This window comes from Salvelinus namaycush, chromosome 5 (genome assembly GCF_016432855.1).
Source record: "Salvelinus namaycush isolate Seneca chromosome 5, SaNama_1.0, whole genome shotgun sequence".
NCBI lineage: Eukaryota > Metazoa > Chordata > Actinopteri > Salmoniformes > Salmonidae > Salvelinus > Salvelinus namaycush.
Window position 1 is genome coordinate 29,930,837 of NC_052311.1, and position 26,996 is coordinate 29,957,832.

At 42.4% G+C, this 26,996-nt stretch overlaps 7 protein-coding genes and 1 pseudogene across 7 annotated transcripts in view; all 8 read left to right on the forward strand.

The window, feature by feature from the left end:
- LOC120048177 (protocadherin gamma-A11-like) overlaps positions 1-26,996 on the forward strand; it is a 119,636-nt gene that overhangs the window by 13,396 nt on the left and 79,244 nt on the right. The gene's annotated exons all lie outside the window — the stretch shown is intronic.
- On the forward strand, positions 69-2,483 carry LOC120047825 (protocadherin beta-16-like). Its single transcript, XM_038993366.1, has one exon. It carries the CDS (start codon positions 69-71, stop codon positions 2,481-2,483), a length of 2,415 nt encoding a protein of 804 aa, XP_038849294.1.
- On the forward strand, positions 3,340-5,754 carry LOC120047826 (protocadherin beta-16-like). Its single transcript, XM_038993367.1, has one exon. The coding sequence runs from the start codon at positions 3,340-3,342 to the stop codon at positions 5,752-5,754; it is 2,415 nt and encodes an 804-aa protein (XP_038849295.1).
- LOC120047827 (protocadherin gamma-A2-like) lies at positions 7,318-9,732 on the forward strand. Its single transcript, XM_038993368.1, has one exon. It carries the CDS (start codon positions 7,318-7,320, stop codon positions 9,730-9,732), a length of 2,415 nt encoding a protein of 804 aa, XP_038849296.1.
- LOC120047828 (protocadherin beta-16-like) lies at positions 10,415-12,826 on the forward strand. Its single transcript, XM_038993369.1, has one exon. It carries the CDS (start codon positions 10,415-10,417, stop codon positions 12,824-12,826), a length of 2,412 nt encoding a protein of 803 aa, XP_038849297.1.
- LOC120047829 (protocadherin beta-16-like) lies at positions 13,547-16,090 on the forward strand. The gene has a single exon (XM_038993370.1). The coding sequence runs from the start codon at positions 13,547-13,549 to the stop codon at positions 16,088-16,090; it is 2,544 nt and encodes an 847-aa protein (XP_038849298.1).
- LOC120047838 (protocadherin beta-16-like) lies at positions 16,932-19,945 on the forward strand. Its single transcript, XM_038993383.1, has 2 exons — positions 16,932-19,325; positions 19,937-19,945. The coding sequence occupies exons 1-2, from the start codon at positions 16,932-16,934 to the stop codon at positions 19,943-19,945; spliced, it is 2,403 nt and encodes an 800-aa protein (XP_038849311.1).
- LOC120047847 lies at positions 20,984-26,440 on the forward strand (annotated as a pseudogene).

The window sequence follows — 26,996 nt, forward strand, 5'->3', positions numbered from 1 at the left end:
AACCAAACTGAATATTACAGACTGTTTTACGGATTATAACGTGATTGACTTTTCATGTGCAGGGGGAAATGTCGAACAGAACAATGGCACGGCAAGTACTGTTGTTTATCTCGGTCCTCTCTCTCAGTTCAGTGCACGGGCAGGTCAGTTACTCCATTCCCGAGGAAATGGCGAAAGGCTCTTTAGTCGGTAACATAGCGCAGGATTTGGGTTTAGATGTCAAAAGACTGAAATCAGGTAAAGCTCGTATTTATACAGGAGACAGCGCAGAATACATCGAGCTGAATAAAGAAAGGGGAGTTCTCCTTATCAGAGAGAAAATAGACCGCGAGACGCTCTGCGGACAGACTACACCTTGCGCGCTACATTTTCAGATTATTCTGGAGAATCCAATGGAATTTTACAGCATCACAGTTGAAATAACGGATACCAATGACAATGCTCCGGTTTTTAAAAGGAATGCAATGACATTCGAAATAAGCGAGTCTGCTTTAACGGGTGCTAGATTCGTCTTGGAAAGAGCGATTGATAATGACGTAGGTATAAATGGCCTTCAAAGCTACTACCTTAGACCCACTGATCATTTTATTTTAAAACCGAATAGTAAAATTGGTAGTAGTAAAAACGTAGAGATGGTTTTACAGAAACCTCTAGACCGAGAGGAACAGGAGCATATTTCTCTGACATTAACAGCGTTAGATGGAGGAGAGCCCCAGCTATCAGGAACAATGCAGATAATCATCACTGTACTTGACGCCAATGATAACGCTCCTGTTTGTGCCGAGGCAGAGTATACGGCCAGTATATCAGAAGGTGCTCCTAAAGGCACCGTTTTAACCACAATCAGTGCATCTGATGCCGATCAAGGTTCTAACGGAAGGGTCACATACTCTATATCGAATACTGCCGAGGGTGCTGCTGAACTATTTGAGGTAGACGAAAAAGATGGCGTCATGAGATTAGTTGGGAATGTTGATTATGAAAAAATAAAACATTATGAGATAGACGTTCAGGCGACAGACCAGGGAGGACACTCTGACGCGTGCAAAGTGATTATTGAAGTAATGGATACAAATGATAACAGACCAGCCATTAATACCATGTCAAAGACAAACAGCATATCTGAGGATGCTACACCTGGGACTGTAGTAACAATGATGAATATTCAAGACCCTGATTCTGGTGAAAATGGCAGGGTGCAGTGCTCTATGAACGAAAACATTCCTTTTGCGATGAAGTCAACATCGAATAATTTCTTTACTGTAGTAACTGACGGCGACTTGGACCGAGAGAGAGACTCTGAGTATAACATCAGTGTGACGTGCTCTGACGAGGGCGTGCCCTCGCTCTCCAGCAGCGTCACTCTCACCTTACAGATATCAGATGTGAATGACAACGCGCCTGTCTTTGAGAGGAGCTCATATGAGGCCTACATTATAGAAAACAACACACCGGGCCTCTCTATATTCACAGTGAAAGCCAGAGACGCTGACTGGAACCAGAATGCCCGTGTTTCTTACATACTGGGGGACTCATCGGTTAACGGAGTGCCCGTCTCCTCATATGTGTCCGTTAGTGCTGATAGCGGAGTCATCCATGCAGTGCGCTCTTTTGACTACGAACAGATCAAGGATTTCCAGTTCCGCGTAAAAGCGCAGGATGGAGGCTCCCCTCCACTCAGTAGCAATGTGACTGTGAAAATAATGATCCAGGACCAGAACGACAACGCGCCTCAGGTTCTGTACCCAGTCCAGACTAGCAGCTCTCTGGTGGCTGAAATGGTGCCTCGTTCAGCAGATGTGGGCTGTCTTGTTACTAAAGTGGTGGCTGTTGATGTGGACTCCGGACAGAATGCCTGGCTCTCGTATAAACTGCAGAAAGTGACAGACAGAGCGCTGTTTGAAGTGGGATTACAGAATGGAGAAATAAGAACTATACGCCAAGTCAATGATAAAGATGCTGTGAAACAAAGGCTCACTGTTGTAGTGGAGGACAATGGGCAGCCCTCTCGTTCAGCTACAGTCAATGTTAATGTGGCAGTAGCGGACAGCTTCCCTGAAGTGCTCTCGGAGTTCACTGACTTTACGCACGACAAGGAGTACAATGACAACCTGACTTTTTACTTAGTCCTGGCTTTGGCTGTAGTCTCATTTCTGTTCATCACATGTTTAGTGGTTATTATATCAGTGAAAATATACAGATGGAGACAGTCTCGCATCCTCTATCATTCCAACCTCCCGGTTATTCCGTATTATCCACCGCGTTACGCAGACACTTTGGGGACAGGAACTCTACAGCACGTGTACAATTACGAGGTGTGCAGGACGACTGACTCCAGAAAGAGTGACTGTCAGTTCGCCAGACCCTGTAGTCAGAACGTACTGATAATGGACCCCAGTTCTACAGGGACGATGCAGCGGATGCAGAGTGAACAGAATACCCCGGATGAACCAGACTCGCCATTGGAGGTCTGTTATATTTAAATAATGAATGTTCCCCTACAGCTGTATTTTTGTGTGTAATGCATTTTTATAATCGTCTTTAACTGTTTTTAAATCGAGTCTTTACATTTGGAAGCTTTCCGTGGACAGAAATGCTGTTCATTCCCCTGATGTGGCCAATTCAGCACCACTGAGATGGACAGCGGTGCTTCGCAAAGAGGGACCTTTGACATAGGAAACGGTGAATTGTATTGACGTCTTCACCGTTGTCAAGATCATGCAAACATTTGATAAAATAAGAATTCATTTCATAAATCTATATAACTAATTGTGTATTTGTATAAAAACCACGCTACCATACATTCGGTTTTCTAAAGTCGTTTCCGGTTGTGATGTACCCTATAGTTTCATAAACGTTTATCTTGTTTGAGATTACTTGTCCACATCCTGTGGTATCTATGTTTACAGTTGTTCATGTGTTAATATAGCCCACATGACTGGGTTGGGTAAAACATGATTGGGCTGTACATTCTTTTTTGGAGACTCAAACCTTCCCAAACATTTTAGAATTGTTTCTTTCTTAAGAATAGCTGTAGTTCAGTGCATTGTACTCAGAGGGACGCTGTTGGTCAGTCAGTGTGTGGCAGTTTTAGAACAGATTTGCAGCAGTACCTCCCCCGTCATCTCGATATATTACCGAGAGAAAGAGTCGCACGCAGAGCGCACCGTCCGGGTTATAGAGAACACCAAGCACGGAGACACCAAGCTGCGATTCTTTTGTTCCAGCGATAAGGATTATTGGAAGACATTATTGTTGTTTTCTGGATTTATATTTAACAGAATATTTAAAATTGCTTAACGGATTGCATGGTGGTTGTGGTTTAATGGTGAAGGGAACATGTCGGACAGAACAATGACACGGCAAGTACTGTTGTTTATCTCAGTCCTCTCTCTCAGTTCAGTGCACGGGCAAGTCAGTTACTCCATTCCAGAGGAAATGGCGAAAGGCTCTTTAGTCGGTAACATAGCGCAGGATTTGGGTTTGGATATAAAACGACTGAAATCAGGTAATGCTCGTATTCACGTTGGAAACAGCGCAGAATACATCGAGCTGAATAAAGAAAGGGGAGTTCTCCTTATCAAAGAGAGAATAGACCGCGAAGCGCTCTGCAGACAGACGACGCCTTGTGCACTACATTTTCAGATTATTATGGAGAACCCAATAGAATTTTATCGAGTCACAATTGAGATCATCGATATCAATGATAATGCTCCTGTTTTCAAAAACAATGCAATGAAATTCGAAATAAGTGAATCAGCTGTGACCGGAGCTAAATTTGTCCTGGAAAGAGCTTTTGATTCTGATATAGGAGCAAATGGACTCCAAAGCTACTCCCTTAATCCAACCGAACATTTTATCCTAAAATTACAAGGTCAGGCTGATGGAAGTAAAAAGGTAGAGATGGTTTTGCAGAAGCCCCTCGACCGAGAGAAAAGGGAGCAGATATCGTTAGTCTTAACTGCCCTCGATGGAGGTGAGCCTCAGTTGTCTGGAACAGTGCAGATACACGTCACAGTCTTGGATGCAAACGACAACGCTCCGGTTTTTACGCAGGCAATATATAAGGCGAGTGTTGTCGAGAACTCGAAGAGGGGTACTTTATTAACTACAGTTCGTGCAACTGATATAGACAATGGATCAAACGGTTTAGTCACTTACTCAATATCAAGTAGCAAAGTTGGTATTTTGGACTTATTTCAAATTAGCGAGAGTAATGGCGAGGTGCGTTTGATAGGCAAGGTCGACTATGAAACAGCTAAACATTACCAGATTGACATAGAAGCAAAAGATCAAGGCGGTCTTTCAGATTCCAGTAAATTAGTAGTGGACATTGTAGACGTTAACGACAACAACCCTTTGATTGACATGATGTCAACTTCTAAATCAATAGCAGAAAATTCCCCTTCTCATACGATTATCGCTGTAATGAGTGTCCACGACCCAGACTCTGATAATAACGGAGTGGTGAATTGTGTTTTAAGTGAAAACATTCCTTTCACCATTCAATCTACATCTAACGGATTCTATAGCCTAGTAACAGACAGTGATTTGGACCGAGAGAGAGCCTCTGAGTATAACATCAGTGTGACGTGCTCTGATGAGGGCGTGCCCTCGCTCTCCAGCAGCGTCACTCTCTCGTTGCAGATATCTGATGTGAATGACAATGCGCCTGTCTTTGAGAGGAGCTCATATGAGGCCTACATTATAGAAAACAACACACCGGGCCTCTCTATATTCACAGTGAAAGCCAGAGACGCTGACTGGAACCAGAATGCCCGTGTTTCTTACATACTGGAGGACTCCTCGGTTAACGGAGTGCCCGTCTCCTCATATGTGTCCGTTAGTGCTGATAGTGGAGTCATCCATGCAGTGCGCTCTTTTGACTACGAGCAGATCAAGGATTTCCAGTTCCGCGTAAAAGCGCAGGATGGAGGCTCCCCTCCACTCAGTAGCAATGTGACTGTGAAAATAATGATCCAGGACCAGAATGACAACGCACCTCAGGTTCTGTATCCAGTCCAGACTAGCAGCTCCCTGGTGGCTGAAATGGTGCCTCGTTCAGCAGATGTGGGCTATCTTGTTACTAAAGTGGTGGCTGTTGATGTGGACTCTGGGCAAAATGCCTGGCTCTCGTACAAACTGCAGAAAGCGACAGACAGAGCGCTGTTTGAAGTGGGTTCACAGAATGGTGAAATAAGAACTATACGCCAAGTCAATGATAAAGATGCTGTGAAACAAAGGCTCACTGTTGTAGTGGAGGACAACGGGCAGCCCTCTCGTTCAACTACAGTCAATGTTAACGTGGCGGTGGCGGACAGCTTCCCTGAAGTGCTCTCAGAGTTCACTGACTTTACGCACGACAAGGAGTACAACGACAATCTGACTTTTTACTTAGTCTTGGCTTTGGCTGTAGTCTCATTTCTGTTCATCACGTGTTTAGTTGTTATTATATCAGTGAAAATATACAGATGGAGACAGTCTCGCATCCTCTATCATTCCAACCTCCCGGTTATTCCGTATTATCCACCGCGTTACGCAGACACTTTGGGGACAGGAACTCTACAGCACGTGTACAATTACGAGGTGTGCAGGACGACTGACTCCAGAAAGAGTGACTGTCAGTTCGCCAGACCCTGTAGTCAGAACGTACTGATAATGGACCCCAGTTCTACAGGGACGATGCAGCGGATACAGAGTGAACAGAACATCCTGGATGAACCAGACTCGCAATTGGAGGTCTGTCATATTTAAATAATTCATTTTCCCTCAAAGCTATATTTGTATGTCTAATTTATTGTTTAATCGTGTTTAACTGTTTACAATCGAGTCATTTTAATTTGGAAACTGTCCGTGTACATAAATGCTATTTATTCCACTGATGTTGTAAATTCATCACCAACTCACATGGATAGTTCGCTGTTATAAGAGTGCAATTCCTAAATCTATATCAGTCATGTGTATTTCTATAGAAAGCACACTAGCGTCCATACATCCGGTTTTCTATTCTGTCGTTTCAGCAACGTGTATCTTGTTGGAGATTGCATGTCCACATCCTCTGGGCTCTATGTTTACAGTTGTTCATGTGTTAATACAGGTCACATGACTGGGTTGGGTTAAACTTGATAGGACTATAATTTTGACTATAAACAGATCAAGGATTTCCAGTTCCGCGTAAAGGCGCACGATGTGGGCCCTCCGCAGATTCCCCAATAGAAATCTGGTATTTTTTAGTCATTACATTTTCCGTAAATGTCTACATTTTATTTGCAATCGAGTCTGTCAGAAGTGCTCTTCGTTCCACTGATATGTGGCCATTTCAGAAGCACTATCATGGACAGAGTTGCTTTGCGAAGAGGGTGAATTTCAAATGGTTGCTTGTTGTCTACCACAGTAGTCTAGTTTCACGCAACGTGCTTTTCGTTATACATTCTTTGCCCACATCCCCCTGACATATTGGTTTACATTTGTCATCATACATTGGCCTATATGTGTTGATTTCACCTAATAGTATTCTGTATTCTACCCTTCGGATACTCAAACCTTCTCATTGTCACGATCGTCGTAAGGATGAGACCAAGGCGCAGCGTGGGTAGAGTTCCACATATTTTTAATAAATCAAAACTCACCAAAACAAAACAAAAAAATAAAGAACAAACGAAACGTGACGCTACTGGTATGCACTCAGGCAACTCAATGTAGACAAGATCCCACAACACAAACGAGTAAAATGGCTACCTAAATATGATCCCCAATCAGAGACAAGGATAAACAGCTGTCTCTGATTGGGAACCATATCAGGCCAACATAGACTTACAAAACCCCTAGACATACAACACCCATAGACATACAAAAATCCTAGACATACAAAAACCCTAGACATACAAAACTAGCGTACCCACCCTAGTCACACCCTGACCTAACCAAAATATATAGAAAAACAGAGATATCTAAGGTCAGGGCGTGACACTCATATACAATATGTTGCGGTGCGTTTATTGTTTTAAGGCAATCTGTAGTTCAGTGGATTGAACTCAGAGGGACGCTGTTGGTTAGTGTGTTGCAGTTTTAGAGCAGATTTGCAGCAGTACTTCCCCCATCATCTCGATATATTAAGAGAAAGAGAGAGCCGCACGCAGAGCGCACGGTCCGGTTACAGAGAACACTGAGCAAGGAGACTACGATCTTGGATTCTTTTGTTCCAGTGAGACGGATTATTGGCAGAGAATTGTGTTATTTTCTGAACTTACTTTTAACGGAATACTGCAAATTGTCTAACGGATTATATGGTGTTTATGGTTTAATTGTGAAAAGGATATGTCGAACAGAACAATGATACGGCAAGTACTGTTGTTTATCTCGGTCCTCTCTCTCAGTTCAGTGAACGGGCAGGTCAGTTACTCCATTCCTGAGGAAATGGCGAAAGGCTCTTTAGTCGGTAACATAGCGCAGGATTTGGGTTTGGATATAAAACGACTGAAATCAGGTAAAGCTCATATTTATACTGGAGACAGCGCAGAATACATCGAGCTGAATAAAGAAAGGGGAGTGCTCTTTATCAAGGAAAGAATAGACCGTGAAGCGTTGTGTGGAGAGACGACGCCATGCGCTTTACACCATCAAATTATACTTGAAAACCCATTGGAATTTTACAGCATAACGATTGAGATCACAGACATCAATGATAATTCACCGGGTTTCAAAAAGAATGAAATGAAATTCGAAATAAGTGAGTCATCACAGCCAGGAGCTAGGTTCGTTTTGGATAGAGCAGTTGATAATGACGTTGGTGTGAATGACCTGCAGAGCTACACCCTAAAACCAACCGATAATTTCATATTAAAATCACACATTTTACCTGACGGGAGTAAAAATGTGGAAATGGTTTTGCAGACGCCTCTAGACCGAGAGAAACAGGAGCAGATATCGCTGATTTTAACAGCAGTAGATGGAGGAGAGCCTCAGCTATCAGGAACAATGCGGATAATCATCACTGTACTAGACGCCAATGATAATGCACCTGTCTGTTCCCAAGCCGTTTACAAGGCTAGTGTAACAGAGAACGCGCCTAAAGGCACCATTCTAGCTACAGTAAGCGCGACTGATGCTGATCAAGATTCATACGGAAAAGTGACATATTCCATATCAAACATCGTCGAAGGCGGTGCTGAATTATTTGAAGTTGATAATGATGACGGTGTAGTGAGTCTATTAGGAAATATTGATTACGAAAGAATGAAAAAATATCAAATTGACATTCAAGCTAGAGACGCGGGAGGACTCATAGATTCTTGCAAAGTAATCGTCGATGTTTCTGATTTAAATGATAACAAACCAATCATTAATATAATGTCTAAGACAAATGCAATATTAGAAGATTCTGTGTCTGGCACAGTTGTAACAATTATCAATGTTCAAGACTCAGACTCGGGTGATAATGGTAAAGTAGAGTGCTCCATAAATGAAAACATTCCATTTACTATTAAATCTACATCAAATGGTTTTTACAGTCTAGTAACTGACAGTGACTTGGACCGAGAGAGAGACTCTGAGTATAACATCAGTGTGACGTGCTCTGATGAGGGCGTGCCCTCGCTCTCCAGCAGCGTCACTCTCACCTTACAGATATCAGATGTGAATGACAACGCGCCTGTCTTTGAGAGGAGCTCATATGAGGCCTACATTATAGAGAATAACACACCGGGCCTCTCTATATTCACAGTGAAAGCCAGAGACGATGACTGGAACCAGAATGCCCGTGTTTCTTACGTACTGGAGGACTCCTCGGTTAACGGAGTGCCCGTCTCCTCATATGTGTCCGTTAGTGCTGATAGTGGAGTCATCCATGCAGTGCGCTCTTTTGACTACGAGCAGATCAAGGATTTCCAGTTCCGCGTAAAAGCGCAGGATGGAGGCTCCCCTCCACTCAGTAGCAATGTGACTGTGAAAATAATGATCCAGGACCAGAACGACAACGCGCCTCAGGTTCTGTACCCAGTCCAGACGAGCAGCTCTCTGGTGGCTGAAATGGTGCCCCGTTCAGCAGATGTTGGCTATCTTGTTACTAAAGTTGTGGCTGTTGATGTGGACTCTGGACAGAATGCCTGGCTCTCGTATAAACTGCAGAAAACGACAGACAGAGCGCTGTTTGAAGTGGGCTTACAGAATGGAGAAATAAGAACTATACGCCAAGTCAATGATAAAGATGCTGTGAAACAAAGGCTCACTGTTGTAGTGGAGGACAACGGGCAGCCCTCTCGTTCAGCTACAGTCAATGTTAACGTGGCGGTGGCGGACAGCTTCCCTGAAGTGCTCTCGGAGTTCACTGACTTTACGCACGACAAGGAGTACAATGACAACCTGACTTTTTACTTAGTCTTGGCTTTGGCTGTAGTCTCATTTCTGTTCATCACGTGTTTAGTGGTTATTATATCAGTGAAAATATACAGATGGAGACAGTCTCGCATCCTCTATCATTCCAACCTCCCGGTTATTCCGTATTATCCACCGCGTTACGCAGACACTTTGGGGACAGGAACTCTACAGCACGTGTACAATTACGAGGTGTGCAGGACGACTGACTCCAGAAAGAGTGACTGTCAGTTCGCCAGACCCTGTAGTCAGAACGTACTGATAATGGACCCCAGTTCTACAGGGACGATACAGCGGATACAGAACGAAAAGAACATCCTGGATGAACCAGACTCCCCACTAGAGGTCTGTTATATTTGAGTCTTTATCTTTTCCATAAAACTATATGTTTCACGTGTCTGTCTAAATGCATCGGCGATTTTATCTGTTTAAAATCTAGTATGTGTCATACCTGGGGACTTTCCATGGTCAGAAATGCTCTTCGTTCTACATGTGGGGCCATTTCAGCACCATGGTCATGGACAGCGGCTCTTGGCAAATAGGGTTTATTTCAATGCTTAGCAAATAGTTTCCTATTGTAGAATATTTTCATGCAACGTGTATTTTACTAGACCTTGTTTGTTAATATCTCACTGACTTTGTTTTGTCATATTTACATTGGCTTAGTTGTTGATATAAGAACAATACGGTATTTATCGTTTGTAAACTGAAACCATAAGTATGTTGTAATGTTTTTATTTTATGTAGTGGAGTGCATTGAACTCAGAGAGACGCTGTTGGTCAGTGTGTTACAATTTTAGAGCAGATTTGCAGCAGTACCTCCCCCATGATCTCGATATATTAGAGAGAGAAAGACACACACAGGGCGCGCAGTCCGGATTGCAGGGAACACTAACACGGTGACTCAGGGCTGCGATTCTTTTGTTCAACCGTGGTGGATTTTGGGACCATTTTTCTTTAACGTTTTGCACTGGAAACCAGTGGAACATTACAGACTTCTTTACGGATTATAACGTTTGTGTTGTTTGATATCGCATTGAAAATGTCGGACAGAACAATGACACGGCAAGTACTGTTGTTTATCTCGGTCCTCTCTCTCAGTTCAGTGAACGGGCAGGTCAGTTACTCCATTCCGGAGGAAATGGCGAAAGGCTCTTTAGTCGGTAACATAGCGCAGGATTTGGGTTTAGATATCAAAAGACTGAAATCAGGTAAAGCTCGTATTTATACTGGAAACAGCGCAGAATACATCGAGCTGAATAAAGAAAGGGGAGTTCTCCTTATCAAAGAGAGAATAGACCGTGAAGCGCTCTGCGGACAGACGACGCCTTGTGCACTGGATTTTCAGATTTCTCTTGAAAACCCGATGGAATTGTACCCGGTAACTGTTGAGATCACAGATATAAACGATAATGCTCCCAGTTTTAAAAAGGCTGAGAGAAGATTGGAAATCAGTGAGTCGGCGGTGATTGGCTCTAAATTTGTGTTAGAGAAAGCAGTCGATCCAGACATAGGTTTAAACGGTCTCCAAACCTACTCGCTGAAACCCACAGACAATTTTATTCTGAAATTACATAGTCAGGCTGACGGAAGTAAAAAGGTAGAGATGGTTTTACAGAAACCTTTAGATAGAGAGAAACAGGAGCATATGTCGTTGTTGTTAACTGCTTTGGATGGAGGCAAACCTCAAATGTCTGGGACAATGCAGATACACGTAACCGTGTTAGATGCAAACGACAATGCGCCGGTTTTTACCAAAACAGTTTATACGGCAACAATAACAGAGAATTCACAAAAAGGAACTGTTGTCACTACAGTTAGTGCTTCTGATGCAGACGAAGGAACAAATGGTGAAGTGTCCTATCTAATTTCGAATGGTATGGACAGTGGTTCAGAATTGTTTCATATAAATGCAGATGGGGATTTGATATTAGATGGCCCAATTGATTATGAAAAAGCCAGATATTATCAGATTGATATAGAAGCAATAGACAATGGAGGCCTTTCAGACTCAAGTAAAATAATAATTGATGTTAGTGACGTGAATGACAATAGTGCTGTTATTAATTTGATTTCCAAATCAAGTTCAATACCAGAGGATTCCCGTCCGAACACAGTAATAGCTATGATGAGCGTGAACGACCCTGATTCAGAAAGTAATGGTAAAGTTCACTGTGGCATAAATGCGAAAATCCCCTTTACAATAAAATCAACATCTAACACATTTTACAGTCTAGTAACTGATAGTGACTTGGACCGAGAGAGAGACTCTGAGTATAACATCAGTGTGACGTGCTCTGATGAGGGCGTGCCCTCGCTCTCCAGCAGCGTCACTCTCACCTTACAGATATCAGATGTGAATGACAACGCGCCTGTCTTTGAGAGGAGCTCATATGAGGCCTACATTATAGAAAACAACACACCGGGCCTCTCTATATTCACAGTGAAAGCCAGAGACGATGACTGGAACCAGAATGCCCGTGTTTCTTACATACTGGAGGACTCCTCGGTTAACGGAGTGCCCGTCTCCTCATATGTGTCCGTTAGTGCTGATAGTGGAGTCATCCATGCAGTGCGCTCTTTTGACTACGAGCAGATCAAGGATTTCCAGTTCCGCGTAAAAGCGCAGGATGGAGGCTCCCCTCCACTCAGTAGCAATGTGACTGTGAAAATAATGATCCAGGACCAGAACGACAACGCGCCTCAGGTTCTGTACCCAGTCCAGACTAGCAGCTCCCTGGTGGCTGAAATGGTGCCTCGTTCAGCAGATGTGGGCTATCTTGTCACTAAAGTGGTGGCTGTTGATGTGGACTCTGGACAGAATGCCTGGCTCTCGTACAAACTGCAGAAAGTGACAGACAGGGCGCTATTTGAAGTGGGCTTACAGAATGGAGAAATAAGAACTATACGCCAAGTCAATGATAAAGATGTTGTGAAACAAAGGCTCACTGTCGTAGTGGAGGACAACGGGCAGCCCTCTCGTTCAGCTACAGTCAATGTTAACGTGGCGGTGGCGGACAGCTTCCCTGAAGTGCTCTCGGAGTTCACTGACTTTACTCACGACAAGGAGTACAATGACAACCTGACTTTTTACTTAGTCCTGGCTTTGGCTGTAGTCTCATTTCTGTTCATCACATGTTTAGTGGTTATTATATCAGTGAAAATATACAGATGGAGACAGTCTCGCATCCTCTATCATTCCAACCTCCCGGTTATTCCGTATTATCCACCGCGTTACGCAGACACTTTGGGGACAGGAACGCTACAGCACGTGTACAATTACGAGGTGTGCAGGACGACTGACTCCAGAAAGAGTGACTGTCAGTTCGCCAGACCCTGTAGTCAGAACGTATTGATAATGGACCCCAGCTCTACAGGGACGATGCAGCGGATGCAGAACGAAAAGAACATCCTGGATGAACCAGACTCCCCAATAGAGGTCTGTTATATTTGAATAATAGTTATTTTCCCTAAAACTGTATGTTTCATATAGGTCTATATGTAAGCTATCGGTGATTTCATCTGTTTGAAATCAAGTCTGTGTACCTGGGAAGTTTCCATGGTCATAAATACTCTATATTCCACTGATATGTGGTCATTTCAGCACCACGGGCATGGACAGCGGTGGTTTGCAAATAATCTGTATTTCAATCACAGAGCCTGCAGTTTTCTAAAGTAGCAGTTTCTCTCAATGTGTATTATCTTTAGACCTTGTTTGTTCACATCTCATTGACATATTGGTTTTCATTTATCATTAATACATTGGCCTGTTTGTGTTGTTGGCATAGTTGTACTGTGTTTTATAGTTTGGAGACTCAAACTTTCCCAAGTGTGTTCGAATATTTTAATTTTTTCAAAAGTATATCTGTAGTTCAGTGGGTTGAACTCAGAGGGACGCTGTTGGTTAGTGTGTTGCAGTTTCATAGCAAATGTGTAGCAGTAGCAGTACCTCCCCCATCATCTCGATATATTAGACAGAGACAGAGCCGCACACAGAGCGCACCGTCCGGGTTACAGAGAACATTAATACCGAGATACAGAGCTGCCATTCTCTTGTTCCAAAATTGTTTATTGTTGAGTCGTTTACCTTTGATGTTTTGAACTACAAACGAATGGAATATTACTGACTTTTTTACGGATTATAACCTGCTTGTTGTTTCGTGGGGAAGGAAAAATGTCAGACAGAACAATGACACGGCAAGTACTGTTGTTTATCTCAGTCCTCTCTCTCAGTTCAGTGAACGGGCAGGTCAGTTACTCCATTCCAGAGGAAATGGCGAAAGGCTCTTTAGTCGGTAACATAGCGCAGGATTTGGGTTTAGATATAAAAAGACTGAAATCAGGTAAAGCTCGTATTTATACTGGAGACAGCGCAGAATACATCGAGCTGAATAAAGAAAGGGGAGTTCTCCTTATCAAAGAGAGAATAGACCGTGAAGCGCTCTGCGGACAGACGACGCCTTGTGCACTGCATTTTCAGATTATTTTAGAAAATCCCATGGAATTCTTTCGAGTAACTGTTGAGATTACAGATGTAAACGATAACTCTCCTACTTTTAAAAAGAACGAGAGACGTTTTGAAATTAGCGAAACCGCTGTTACTGGCTCTACGTTTATGCTAGAGAGGGCGATGGATCCTGACGTTGACGTGAACGGTCTCCATAGCTACATCCTTAATCCCACTGCTAATTTCCAGTTAAAACTGAAAAATCAACCTGACGGGAGTAAAAAGGTAGAGATGGTTTTACAGAAGCCTTTAGATCGAGAGAAACAGGAGCAGATATCTTTAGTCTTAACCGCTCTCGATGGAGGTGAGCCTCAGTTGTCTGGAACAGTGCAGATACACGTCATTGTATTAGATGCGAACGACAATGCCCCGGTTTTTACGCAGGAGATATACAAAGCAACCGTTGTTGAAAATTCGCCGAAAGGAACCTTGATGACGAAAGTCAGCGCATCTGACGCGGATAAAGGATCAAATAGTCTCGTCAGCTATTCTTTGTCCAGCAGTACTGATCTGTTTGAGTTAGACAGCGACAGTGGTGAACTTAGACTCATTGGTCAAATAGATTATGAAAAAGCTCAACATTATCAAATGTTTATTGAGGCAATGGATGAGGGAGGACTATCCGATTCTAGTAAAATAATCATAGATATTATTGACGTCAACGACAACAGTCCCGTTATTAATATAATGTCAAAGTCTAGCTCAATAGCTGAGGACTCGAGCCCAAATATAGTTATAGCTATGATCAACGTTAACGATCCGGACTCAGACCACAACGGTCAGTTAAACTGTGGGATAAATGAAAATATTCCCTTCACCATTAAATCTACATCTAATGGATTCTATAGCCTAGTAACTGATAGTGACTTGGACCGAGAGAGAGACTCTGAGTATAACATCAGTGTGACGTGCTCTGATGAGGGCGTGCCCTCGCTCTCCAGCAGCGTCACTCTCACCTTACACATATCAGATGTGAATGACAACGCGCCTGTCTTTGAGAGGAGCTCATATGAGGCCTATATTATAGAAAACAACACACCGGGCCTCTCTATATTCACAGTGAACGCCAGAGACGCTGACTGGAACCAGAATGCCCGTGTTTCTTACATACTGGAGGATTCCTCGGTTAACGGTGTGCCCGTCTCCTCATTTGTGTCCGTTAGTGCTGATAGTGGAGTCATCCATGCAGTGCGCTCTTTTGACTACGAGCAGATCAAGGATTTCCAGTTCCGCGTAAAAGCGCAGGATGGAGGCTCTCCTCCTCTCAGTAGCAATGTGACTGTGAAAATAATGATCCATGACCAGAACGACAATGCGCCTCAGGTTCTGTACCCAGTCCAGACTAGCAGCTCTCTGGTGGCTGAAATGGTGCCTCGTTCAGCAGATGTTGGCTATCTTGTCACTAAAGTGGTGGCTGTTGATGTGGACTCTGGACAGAATGCCTGGCTCTCGTATAAACTGCAGAAAGTGACAGACAGGGCGCTGTTTGAAGTGGGCTTACAGAATGGAGAAATAAGAACTATACGCCAAGTCAATGATAAAGATGCTGTGAAACAAAGGCTCACTGTCGTAGTGGAGGACAACGGGCAGCCCGCGCGTTCAGCTACAGTCAATGTTAACGTGGCGGTGGCGGACAGTTTCCCTGAAGTGCTCTCGGAGTTCACTGACTTTACGCACGACAAGGAGTACAATGACAACCTGACATTTTACTTAGTCTTGGCTTTGGCTGTAGTATCATTTCTGTTCATCACATGTTTAGTTGTTATTATATCAGTGAAAATATACAGATGGAGACAGTCTCGCATCCTCTATCATTCCAATCTCCCGGTTATTCCATATTATCCACCGCGTTACGCAGACACTTTGGGGACAGGAACGCTACAGCACGTGTACAATTACGAGGTGTGCAGGACGACTGACTCCAGAAAGAGTGACTGTCAGTTCGCCAGACCCTGTAGTCAGAACGTACTGATAATGGACCCCAGTTCTACAGGGACGATGCAGCGGATGCAGAGTGAAAGGAACATCTTGGATGAACCAGACTCTCCACTAGAGGTTGGTGTTAATGAAAACGATTTGTACTATTTACTCAAGTGTTCTTGCTTACAGCCTTTCGTCATATGCCGGTTGCATTTTCAGATCGCCTACTTGTGTCCTTCTCAGCACCAGGGCTGTGGACACCGCCGCTTTTCTTTCATTGAGGTCCAGTGAGAGTTTCATTCAAACGTCAAAGTGTGATGTAGAACTAAAGTCAGAGATGGTTCTCAGTGCATAATTCACAACTACACGAGTGTGTCAACATTTTCCCGCTTGTCTAGAACAATCTAAATCTATTTTGAGCAACGACTGACAGGCCTATGTACCTTCAATGTGTTATGTCGGTGACATGATTCAAGTGAAGACGTGTTGCTATTTGACTCTGTGTTAACATTCAATCGGCCCACTTCACTCACATTCATCTTATCATACTCCTCTGATATAGTGTGTCGTCATTTCATTTAGATTCTGCATTAGCTTCTTGTTTAATATTTCATGCATTTTTCTTGCCATGGGATATGCTTTGTGATGTTACTTTAACTTAATAGAACGCTGAAGTATTTCAGAATATATATGGCATTAGATTTATATTGCCAGTGATGAGAATTAAGGTCGTGTAATGTTTGATATGTTCTGTCAGTGGGCTAGTTTAAACTTGAAAGTACTATTGTTGACCGAAAATACCTCTATACATTTTCTTTAATTAATATTGTGTAGTTCATTTCATTGAACTCAATGGGCCGCTGTCGGTCAGTGTGTTGCAGTTTTAGAGCAGACTTGCAGCAGTACCTCCCCCGTCATCTCGATATATTAGAGAGAGAAAGAGCCCCACGCAGAGCGCGCAGTCCGAGTTAGAGAGAACACCAAGCACGGAGACACCAGCCTGAGATTCTTTTGTTCCAGAATTGTGACATTTTTAGTCAATTACCTTTGATGTTTTCGACTGGCAACTAATGGAATATTGCAGTCTGTTTTACGGATTATAACCTGCTTGTTGTTTCATGGTGAAGGAAAAATGTCGGACAGAACAATGATACGGCAAGTACTGTTGTTTATCTCGGTCCTCTCTCTCAGTTCAGTGCACGGGCAGGTCAGTTACTCCATTCCGGAGGAAATGGCGAAAGGCTCTTTAGTCGGTAACATAGCGCAGGATTTGGGTTTACATGTCAAAAGACTGAAATCAGGTAAAGCTCGTATTTATACAGGAGACAGCGCAGAATACATCGAGCTGAATAAAGAAAGGGGAGTTCTCCTTATCAGAGAGAAAATAGACCGTGAAGCTCTCTGCGGACAGACGACGCCTTGCGCCCTTGATTTTCAAATGATTTTAGAGAATCCAATGGAATTATATACAATAACGATTGAGATCACAGATATAAACGATAACTCTCCCAGTTTTGGAAAAAATGAAATGAAATTTGAGATTAGTGAAATTGCAGGTACCGGAGCCAGATTTATGCTGGAGAGGGCAGTGGATTCGGATGTTGGTGTTAACGGTCTTCAAACCTACGCCCTTAAACCCACGGATCACTTTAAATTACAACTGAAAAACCAGCCAGATGGTAGTAAAAAGGTAGAGATGGTTTTACAGAAGCCAATAGATCGAGAGGAACAAGAGAATATTGAATTAGTGCTAACAGCAATGGACGGAGGCGAGCCACAGATGACTGGGACGCTGCAAATCCGTGTCACAGTGCAAGACGCGAATGACAATGCTCCGGTTTTTACCCAGGAGATTTACAAAGCCACTGTTGTTGAGAATACTCCTAAAGGAGCCGTGTTAACTACGGTCAGCGCATCTGATGCGGACAAGTGGTCTAATAGTCTTGTTACCTACTCTACGTCAAGTGGCACCGCTGGTGTATCGGATTTGTTTGAGTTAGACCGTGACAGCGGCAAATTGAAATTGATTGGTCATATAGATTATGAAAAACAAAAACATTATCAAATATTTATTGAGGCAAAAGATCAGGGAGGTCTGTCAGACTCGAGTCAAATAATCATAGATGTTAGTGACATGAATGATAATAGTCCTGTTATCAATTTGATTTCCAAATCAAGTTCAATACCAGAGGATTCCCGTCCGAACACAGTAATAGCTATGATGAGCGTGAACGACCCTGATTCAGAAAGTAATGGTAAAGTTCACTGTGGCATAAATGAGAACGTCCCATTCACTATTAAATCAACATCTAACGCCTTTTACAGTCTAGTAACTGATAGTGACTTGGACCGAGAGAGAGACTCTGAGTATAATATCAGTGTGACGTGCTCTGATGAGGGCGTGCCCTCGCTCTCCAGCAGCGTCACTCTCACCTTACAGATATCAGATGTGAATGACAACGCGCCTGTCTTTGAGAGGAGCTCATATGAGGACTACATTATAGAAAACAACACACCGGGCCTCTCTATATTCACAGTGAAAGCCAGAGACGCTGACTGGAACCAGAATGCCCGTGTTTCTTACATACTGGAGGATTCCTCGGTTAACGGAGTGCCCGTCTCCTCATATGTGTCCGTTAGTGCTGATAGCGGAGTCATCCATGCAGTGCGCTCTTTTGACTACGAGCAGATCAAGGATTTCCAGTTCCGCGTAAAAGCGCAGGATGGAGGCTCCCCTCCTCTCAGTAGCAATGTTTCTGTGAAAATAATGATCCAGGACCAGAACGACAACGCGCCTCAGGTTCTGTACCCAGTCCAGACTAGCAGCTCTCTGGTGGCTGAAATGGTGCCTCGTTCAGCAGATGTTGGCTATCTTGTTACTAAAGTGGTGGCTGTTGATGTGGACTCTGGACAGAATGCCTGGCTCTCGTATAAACTGCAGAAAGCGACAGACAGAGCGCTGTTTGAAGTGGGATTACAGAATGGAGAAATAAGAACTATACGCCAAGTCAATGATAAAGATGCTGTGAAACAAAGGCTCACTGTTGTAGTGGAGGACAACGGGCAGCCCTCTCGTTCAACTACAGTCAATGTTAACGTGGCGGTGGCGGACAGCTTCCCTGAAGTGCTCTCAGAGTTCACTGACTTTACGCACGACAAGGAGTACAATGACAACCTGACTTTTTACTTAGTCTTGGCTTTGGCTGTAGTCTCTTTTTTCTTTATTGTGTCCATCATAGCCATCCTGTCAGTGAAATGCTACAGATGGAGACGTGAGCGCATGTTTTACAAATCCAACGGGAATCTCCCAGTTATTCCGTATTACCCGCCCCTTTACGCTGACGTAGGTGGCACTGGGACACTGCGACACGTATATAATTACGAGGTATGTGGAACTACTGACTCCAGAAAGAGTGACATGAAATACGTCAGACCTTGCAGTCAGAGCATCATTAGTCTGGACGGAACACAGACTCTCCCCCACGCGCAGAGGGACAATCTGATCAATGATAATGGGGATAACCAGGTGAGCATGAACAATCGGCTCTTACAACCTCAGAATATGAATGACGTCACTGATTCTCATTTCATAATCTTACACTTCAATGATTTCAAAAATATATTCAATAATTGGCTACAAAGAGATCTTTTGGGAGAGTACTTCTGTCCAAGGCAGAGGGACTGTCTCGTTTTGGGTACCCCTCATTATCGTTATGTTTAAATCCTGCTACTGGTAAAGAGATCAATAGGACCTTTCTTGACTTCATCTGGAAAAAGAAGTCTCACAAACTAAAAAAGTCAGTCCTTTCTAACTAAAGAGCTGAAGGCGGTCTGGAAGTGTTGGATTTTGTTGACATAAATAACACTTTCAATATAAACTGGTTGAAAATATGTTTTATTAATACTGATTCAATATGGTATTTCATTCCAAATAATGTGTTAAGTTGGGAGGGCTTCAGTTTTTACTGAAATGTAATTATATTCCTGAAAGATGACCTGCTAAATTGGCTAGGTTTCACCTACAAGCTTTTTAATGGCCTGGAAAATATGTTTCATGCACAATTTTTCCCCACATAAAGCTCTTTTGTGGAATAATTCAGACATAACTGTAAGGAATAAGTAATTGTTCGACCCCAGCTGGCATGAGAGGAACATTGACTTTGTTTTTGATGTTTTTAACAACAGGGGCAATATTCTCACATTGTCACGATCGTCTTTGGGTGAGAGAGAGGACCAAGGCGCAGCGTGTGAAAAATACATCTTCTCTTTATTTAGAAGAAGAAAAACGAAACAAAACAACAAATAGACGAACGTGAAGCTATAAACGACTAAGTGCAAACATGCAACATAGACATAGACAAAACACACAAAGACAACCCACCCCAACTCACGCCCTGACCAACTAAATAAATAAAAGAAAAAGGAACAATAGGTCAGGAACGTGACACACATATGAACAATTTATAACATTGAAAGAGTTTCCAATACCTTTCAGAGAGTTTTTCTTTCTGTGATCAAAGCCGTTCCCAGTGGTCTAACTACACTAATGAAAACTCATCTTAGCTTTGGGAATGATCACAACGTTTATCCAGAACTCAGATTGGAAGGTGTGGGCTTACTTGAGAAATCTTGTTGTAATAAATATATAAGACAAATTATTCATTCACAAAAACAAAAAAACAAACACTTCAATGATTTCACAAGCAAATGTTATTATGGTTCTCTTGCCCTGTGGTTATATTTCAAGTATTGAGCAGTGGACTTCGCTCTAGAATGTCTGAACTGTGTTTCCTATGGATTTGTTTAGTTCAACACTCTGACAGCTTTCCATTGTGATCATGCCAGTATTGCGAATTCAGTGATAGTGCATAATGGCCTAATTGTAACCAGCATATAGTTCATGCTCAATAACCATCAGTTACTGTGTTGTGCATAACAGCTCATACATAAAAGTAAATGGTCACTGTAATCATGCCTTTATAATAGTGCATACGTATTTGGTTTTGGATATGCGTATATTACACATGGTTGGCGAGCATATGTGCTTTGCATATTCTGTGTGTACTTTAGACTCCTGAACTCAGAGGGCCGCTGTTGGTCAATGTGTTGCAGATTTGCAGTAATACCTCCCCCATCATCTCGATATATTGGCGAGAGAAAGCGCCGCACGCAGAGCGCAAAGTCATGGTTACAGAGATCTTTAAACACAGAAACACTGAGCTGCGAATATTTTTGTTCCAAAGTGGGTGACTTTAGGCACATCTTCCTGTAATTGTTTAGCACGGAAACTAATGGAATAATACAGAATTCTTTACGGATTATAATATGTGTGTTGTTTGATATCGTAGAGAAAATGTCGGACAGAACAATGACACAGCAAGTACTGTTGTTTATCTCGGTCCTCTCTCTCAGTTCAGTGCACGGGCAGGTGAATCCTTACCACTGCTACACCTGGCTATCAGCGGAGCCTTGTCTGGCAGCGAAACAGTTCATTCTGCCTCATTTACTGCCTTTAAAAAAAAACTAGCTGATATGGCTGACTTGCTTAAACAAATGTGGTTTCTACTGACAATTGAGATGTACAAACTATGGCATAAGGGGTCGACAAGATGACAAGAGGCAATCCGTAAATTCGATGAAGACATTAATGAGCGAGCAAGGACGGACATAGTCAGTATAACTATTTGTTAACTTCTACTTGGTACTCATCCCGGATCCGGGAGCACCCTCATCAGTAAAAAAGCTGACTAGCATAGCCTAGCATAGCGCCACAAGTAAATACTAGCATCTAAATATCATGAAATCACAAGTCCAAGACACCAGACGAAAGATTCACATCTTGTGAATCCAGCAATCATTTCCGATTTTTAAAATGTTTTACAGGGAAAACACAATATGTATTTCTATTAGCTAACCACGATAGCAAAAGACCCAACCACAAATTCGACCAAATAAAGATATAAATAGTCACTAACCAAGAAACAACTTCATCAGATGACAGTCTGATAACATATTTATTGTATAGCATATGTTTTGTTCGAAAAATGTGCATATTTCAGGTATAAATCATAGTTTTACATTGCAGCCACCATCACAAATCTCACCAAAGCAGCTAGAATAACTACAGAGACCAATGTGAAATACCTAAATACTCATCATAAAACATTTATGAAAAATACATGGTGTACAGCAAATGAAAGACAAACATCTTGTGAATCCAGCCAATATTTCAGATTTTTTAAGTGTTTTACAGCGAAAACACAATATAGCATTATATTAGCTTACTACAATTGCCTACCACACAACCGCATTCATTCAAGGCACGTTAGCGATAGCGAATAAACCAGCAAAAGATATTAATCTTTTCACTAACCTTCTCAAACTTCATCAGATGACAGTCCTATAACATCATATTACACAATACATATATGGTTTGTTCGAAAATGTGCATATTTAGCGGTACAATTCGTGGTTGAACAATGTGAATACTAGCCAAACAGCACAAAATAATCCGGATATATTTCTGACACTCACATCATCTAATCAAATAACTAATCATATACTTTACTAAAAAATACAGGTTGGACAGCAAATGAAAGATACACTAGTTCTTAATGCAACCGCTGTGTTAGATTTTTAAAAATAACCTTATTACGACATACAGCTTACGTTATAGCGAGACAGCGCCCGAAATCTGGGCGGAATATAGTCTAAACATTTTCGACAGAAATACGAAATAATATCATAAATGGTTCCTACTATTTGATGAGCTTCCATCAGAATCTTGTACAAGGTGTCCTTTTTCCAGAATAATCGTTGTTAGGTTGTAGAATGTCGTCTTCATCTGTCGATTTAGCTAACAAAGATGGCCATGCGGCACGCAAGTGCCCAACTCACCAGAACGCATAACAAACAAAATACCGAAAATCGCAATCAACTGATATAAATTGCTATAAGTCGGTTTAATATAACTAGTTTATGATGTTTTTAACACATATATCAATGAAAATCAGAGCCGGAGATATCGAACGTCGATAACGACAGCTTTTCAGAACGCAATCCAGGTGACCGATTCGCGCCATGGTGAAGAAATGAAAGAGTGGTCGCGTCATTCCAACAGGTCTTATTCGGCCTCAGATAGAGCTATACACCCCATTCCAATTCTCACTGCCTACTGACATCTAGGGGAAGGCGTATGTAGTGCATGTAGACCCATAGATTCCATGCAAATTAATAAACTGACCCTGGAACAGAGCCCTCGATTTCTCACTTCCTGACTGGAAGTTTGCTGCAAAATGAGTTCTGTTTTACTCACAGATATAATTCAAACGGTTTTAGAAACTAGAGAGTGTTTTCTATCCAATAGTAATAATAATATGCATATTGTACGAGCAAGAATTGAGTACGAGGCAGTTTAATTTGGGAAAGATTTTTTACAAAGTGGAAATTGCGCTGTTAGGTTGAGAAAAGGCAGTTTTGAAATGTACAGTGACAGAAATCAGAACATGGGCCGTTCTTACATTATTCTCCCTGTACACCAATTCAGAACCGTAGGATAAATAGCGGGGGCATATAAGCAGACAATGAAAGCTAATACAATATTCGATGATGACATTTCTCTAAAACAGGCTATTGACTACATGTGCACAACCAACAGCAAACAGCTTGCTACACAACATACACTTAGTATTGCTTTCTTAGCTACAGTATACATATCTCCCTGGCATATTACATCATTTATGCAGCAGCATTCAAAACATTTTTGAACTCACCTTGTTGTGCTGTCCTCACTTGAACAGGAAGGTGGCGCGGAGGTCCTTCGTGGGCAAATTTTGTTATCAAACTTTATCATCAAAGTCTGACATTCGTTGGATTTATGGTGCTTTCAAGACAACTGGGAACTCTGAAAAAACTAGTTTGAATCATGACGTCAGTGATCTTCAGGTCAGAGCTCTAGAAAGAGGCCCCAGTTCCCGAGTTGGATGACCGTTCAAAACGTATTTTCCCAGTCGGAGATCATTTTTCTCCGAGTTCCCAGTTGTCTTGAACTAACTGATGTCGGATATTTCCCAGTTCCAAGTTTACAGTTGTTTTGAACGCGGCAGAAGTCATGCTGTATTGACAGCATGGCCAATGTTGAATGTTTATAATTTTAAGCTTGGAAAAGATGCCCTTAAACCCATACTTGGACCACACACCCACTCCACTGAATAGCAGGCTAGTGGTTGCTTTGCAATGCTTGCAGTTAGCCACTGACTCCTTCCAAACCACTCATTGTTGAATTTGCGATTTCCAACTTGTTGTGTAATGTTTATGTCCAATGGCCGATGAGCACCGATACGTTTATCTATAATTTCTCTTCATATGACAAGGATTTGCCAGTAGATTGTCGACTTGATTCATAATAATGAGTCTCAACTTACTAGCTAAGATTTTGAAAGTATGATGTTGACATGATCAGTCCTTTCAAATCTACGGTAGATATAATGTGATTTGACGTCATTTTATCTGTGGCCAATGACCTTGAGCCTTCTTGTATTTAACTTCTAATGTAACTCTATGGCAGCATCCAAGGGGCTTAAATTTTCCAGCTCTCCCGGTTGATTTTGCGGTGACATAGTGTCCCCATGAGTGACAGAAGACTGAGCCAATCACGGCGCAACTAGAGAGCATTACTAACCCCTACGCTCCGTATTTTCCGCTGGCTAGCCCACCACCACAGAAAGCATTGAGCTAGGCTGAAAGACCTGCATTTTGCAGGTGCCTTACTCACGAAAGCAAAAAAGAGACTATGTTTGTATGTGGCTTTGTTAATAACTCAATAATTTTTTTTTTTTACATTGTTTGCAAACTGATATGTGACACATATTAATGCCAAAATAACATGCAAAACAGGCAACCAAGAAAAAACAGATGGGGCTCACTGAATGATGGGTTGCCACTGTTCTGGAGAACCCAATTGAATTGTTTTGAATAACTGTGGAGATCACAGATATCAATGACAATGCTTCCAGTTTTAACATGAATGAGAAACCTTTTGAAATCAGTGAATCAGCTGTGATTTAATCTAAATTCGTGTTAGAGAAAGCAGGGTATCCATACAGGTTTAAATGGTCTTCAAAGCTACTCGCTGAAACCCACAGACATTTTTCATATACATGCAAATGGAGAGGTGATAATAGTCGGCAAGGTTGACTTTGAAAAAGCCAAACATTACCAAATAGATATCGAAGCAATAAACAATGGTGGTCTATCAGATTCCAGTAAGGTAATAGTTGATGTTATCAATATCAATGACAATGCTCCAGTAATCAGTGTACTTTCGAAATCTAGTTCAATACCAGAGGACTCAATTCAAAATACGGTTGTAGCTATGTTCAGCGTCCACGATCCTGACTCTGATAGTAACGGTCAGGTACACTGTGGTATAAATGAAAATATCCCATTTACTATTAAATCTACATCAAATGGTTTTTACAGCCTAGTAAGAGACAGTGACTTGGACAGTGATCCTCGGTCTCCAGCAGCGTCACTCTCACCTTACAGATATCTGATGTGAATGACAACGCGCCTGTCTTTGAGAGGGGCTCATATGAGGCCTATATTATAGAAAACAACACACCGGGCCTCTCTATATTCACAGTGAAAGCCAGAGACGCTGACTGGAACCAGAATGCCCGTGTTTCTTACATACTGGGGGACTCCTCGGTTAACGGAGTGCCCGTCTCCTCATATGTGTCCGTTAGTGCTGATAGTGGAGTCATCCATGCAGTGCGCTCTTTTGACTACGAGCAGATCAAGGATTTCCAGTTCCGCGTAAAAGCGCAGGATGGAGGCTCCCCTCCACTCAGTAGCAATGTGATTGTGAAAATAATGATCCAGGACCAGAATGACAACGCACCTCAGGTTCTGTACCCAGTCCAGACTAACAGCTCTCTGGTGGCTGAAAGGGTTCCTCGTTCAGCAGATGTGGGCTATCTTGTTACTAAAGTGGTGGTTGTTGATGTGGACTCTGGACAGAATGCCTGGCTCTCGTATAAACTACAGAAAGCGACAGACATGGCGCTGTTTGAAGTGGGCTTACAGAATGGAGAAATAAGAACTATATGCCAAGTCAATGATAAAGATGCTGTGAAACAAAGGCTCACTGTTGTAGTGGAGGACAACGGGCAGCCCTCTCGTTCAGCTACAGTCAATGTTAACGTGGCGGTGGCGGACAGCTTCCCTGAAGTGCTTTCGGAGTTCACTGACTTTACGCACGACAAGGAGTACAATGACAATCTGACTTTTTACTTAGTCTTGGCTTTGGCTGTAGTCTCATTTCTGTTCATCACATGTTTAGTTGTTATTATATCAGTGAAAATATACAGATGGAGACAGTCTCGCATCCTCTATCATTCCAACCTCCCGGTTATTCCGTATTATCCACCGCGTTACGCAGACACTTTGGGGACAGGAACTCTACAGCACGTGTACAATTACGAGGTGTGCAGGACGACTGACTCCAGAAAGAGTGACTGTCAGTTCGCCAGACCCTGTAGTCAGAACGTACTGATAATGGATCCCAGTTCTACATGAACGATAAGATGCAGCGGATTCAGAGTGAAAAGAACATCCTTGATGAAAAAGACTCCCCACTAGAGGTCTGTTATATTTGAGTCATTATCTTTTCCATAAAACTATAAGTTTCACGTGTCTGTCTAAATGCATCGGCGATTTTATCTGTTTGAAATCTAGTATGTGTCGTACCTGGGGACTTTCCATGGTCAGAAATGCTCTTCGTTCTACGTGTGGGGCCATTTCAGCACCATGGTCATGGACAGCGGCTCTTGGCAAATAGGGATTATTTCAATGCGTAGCAAATAGTTTCCTACTATAGAATATTTTCCTTCAACGTGTATTTTACTAGACCTGTATTTCATTAGAACTTGTTTGTTAACATCTCACTGACATTGTTTTGTCATATATACATTGGCTTATATGTTGATATAATAGTAGTACGGTATTTTATCGTTTGTAAACTCAAACCATCCCAAGTATGTTGTACTTTTTTAATTTTATGTAGTTCAGTGCATTGAACTCAGAGGGACGCTGTTGGTTAGTGTGTTGCAGTTTTAATGCAGATTTGCAGCAGTACCTCCCCCATCATTTCGATATATTAGAGAGAGAAAGATACGCACGCAGATCCGCACGCAGA

Bases quoted from the DNA above. Each gene is read 5' to 3' on its own strand.
- LOC120047828 (XM_038993369.1), top strand. From the start codon at position 10,415: ATGTCGGACAGAACAATGACACGGCAAGTACTGTTGTTTATCTCGGTC.
- LOC120047829 (XM_038993370.1), top strand. From the start codon at position 13,547: ATGTCAGACAGAACAATGACACGGCAAGTACTGTTGTTTATCTCAGTC.
- LOC120047825 (XM_038993366.1), top strand. From the start codon at position 69: ATGTCGAACAGAACAATGGCACGGCAAGTACTGTTGTTTATCTCGGTC.
- LOC120047826 (XM_038993367.1), top strand. From the start codon at position 3,340: ATGTCGGACAGAACAATGACACGGCAAGTACTGTTGTTTATCTCAGTC.
- LOC120047827 (XM_038993368.1), top strand. From the start codon at position 7,318: ATGTCGAACAGAACAATGATACGGCAAGTACTGTTGTTTATCTCGGTC.
- LOC120047838 (XM_038993383.1), top strand. From the start codon at position 16,932: ATGTCGGACAGAACAATGATACGGCAAGTACTGTTGTTTATCTCGGTC.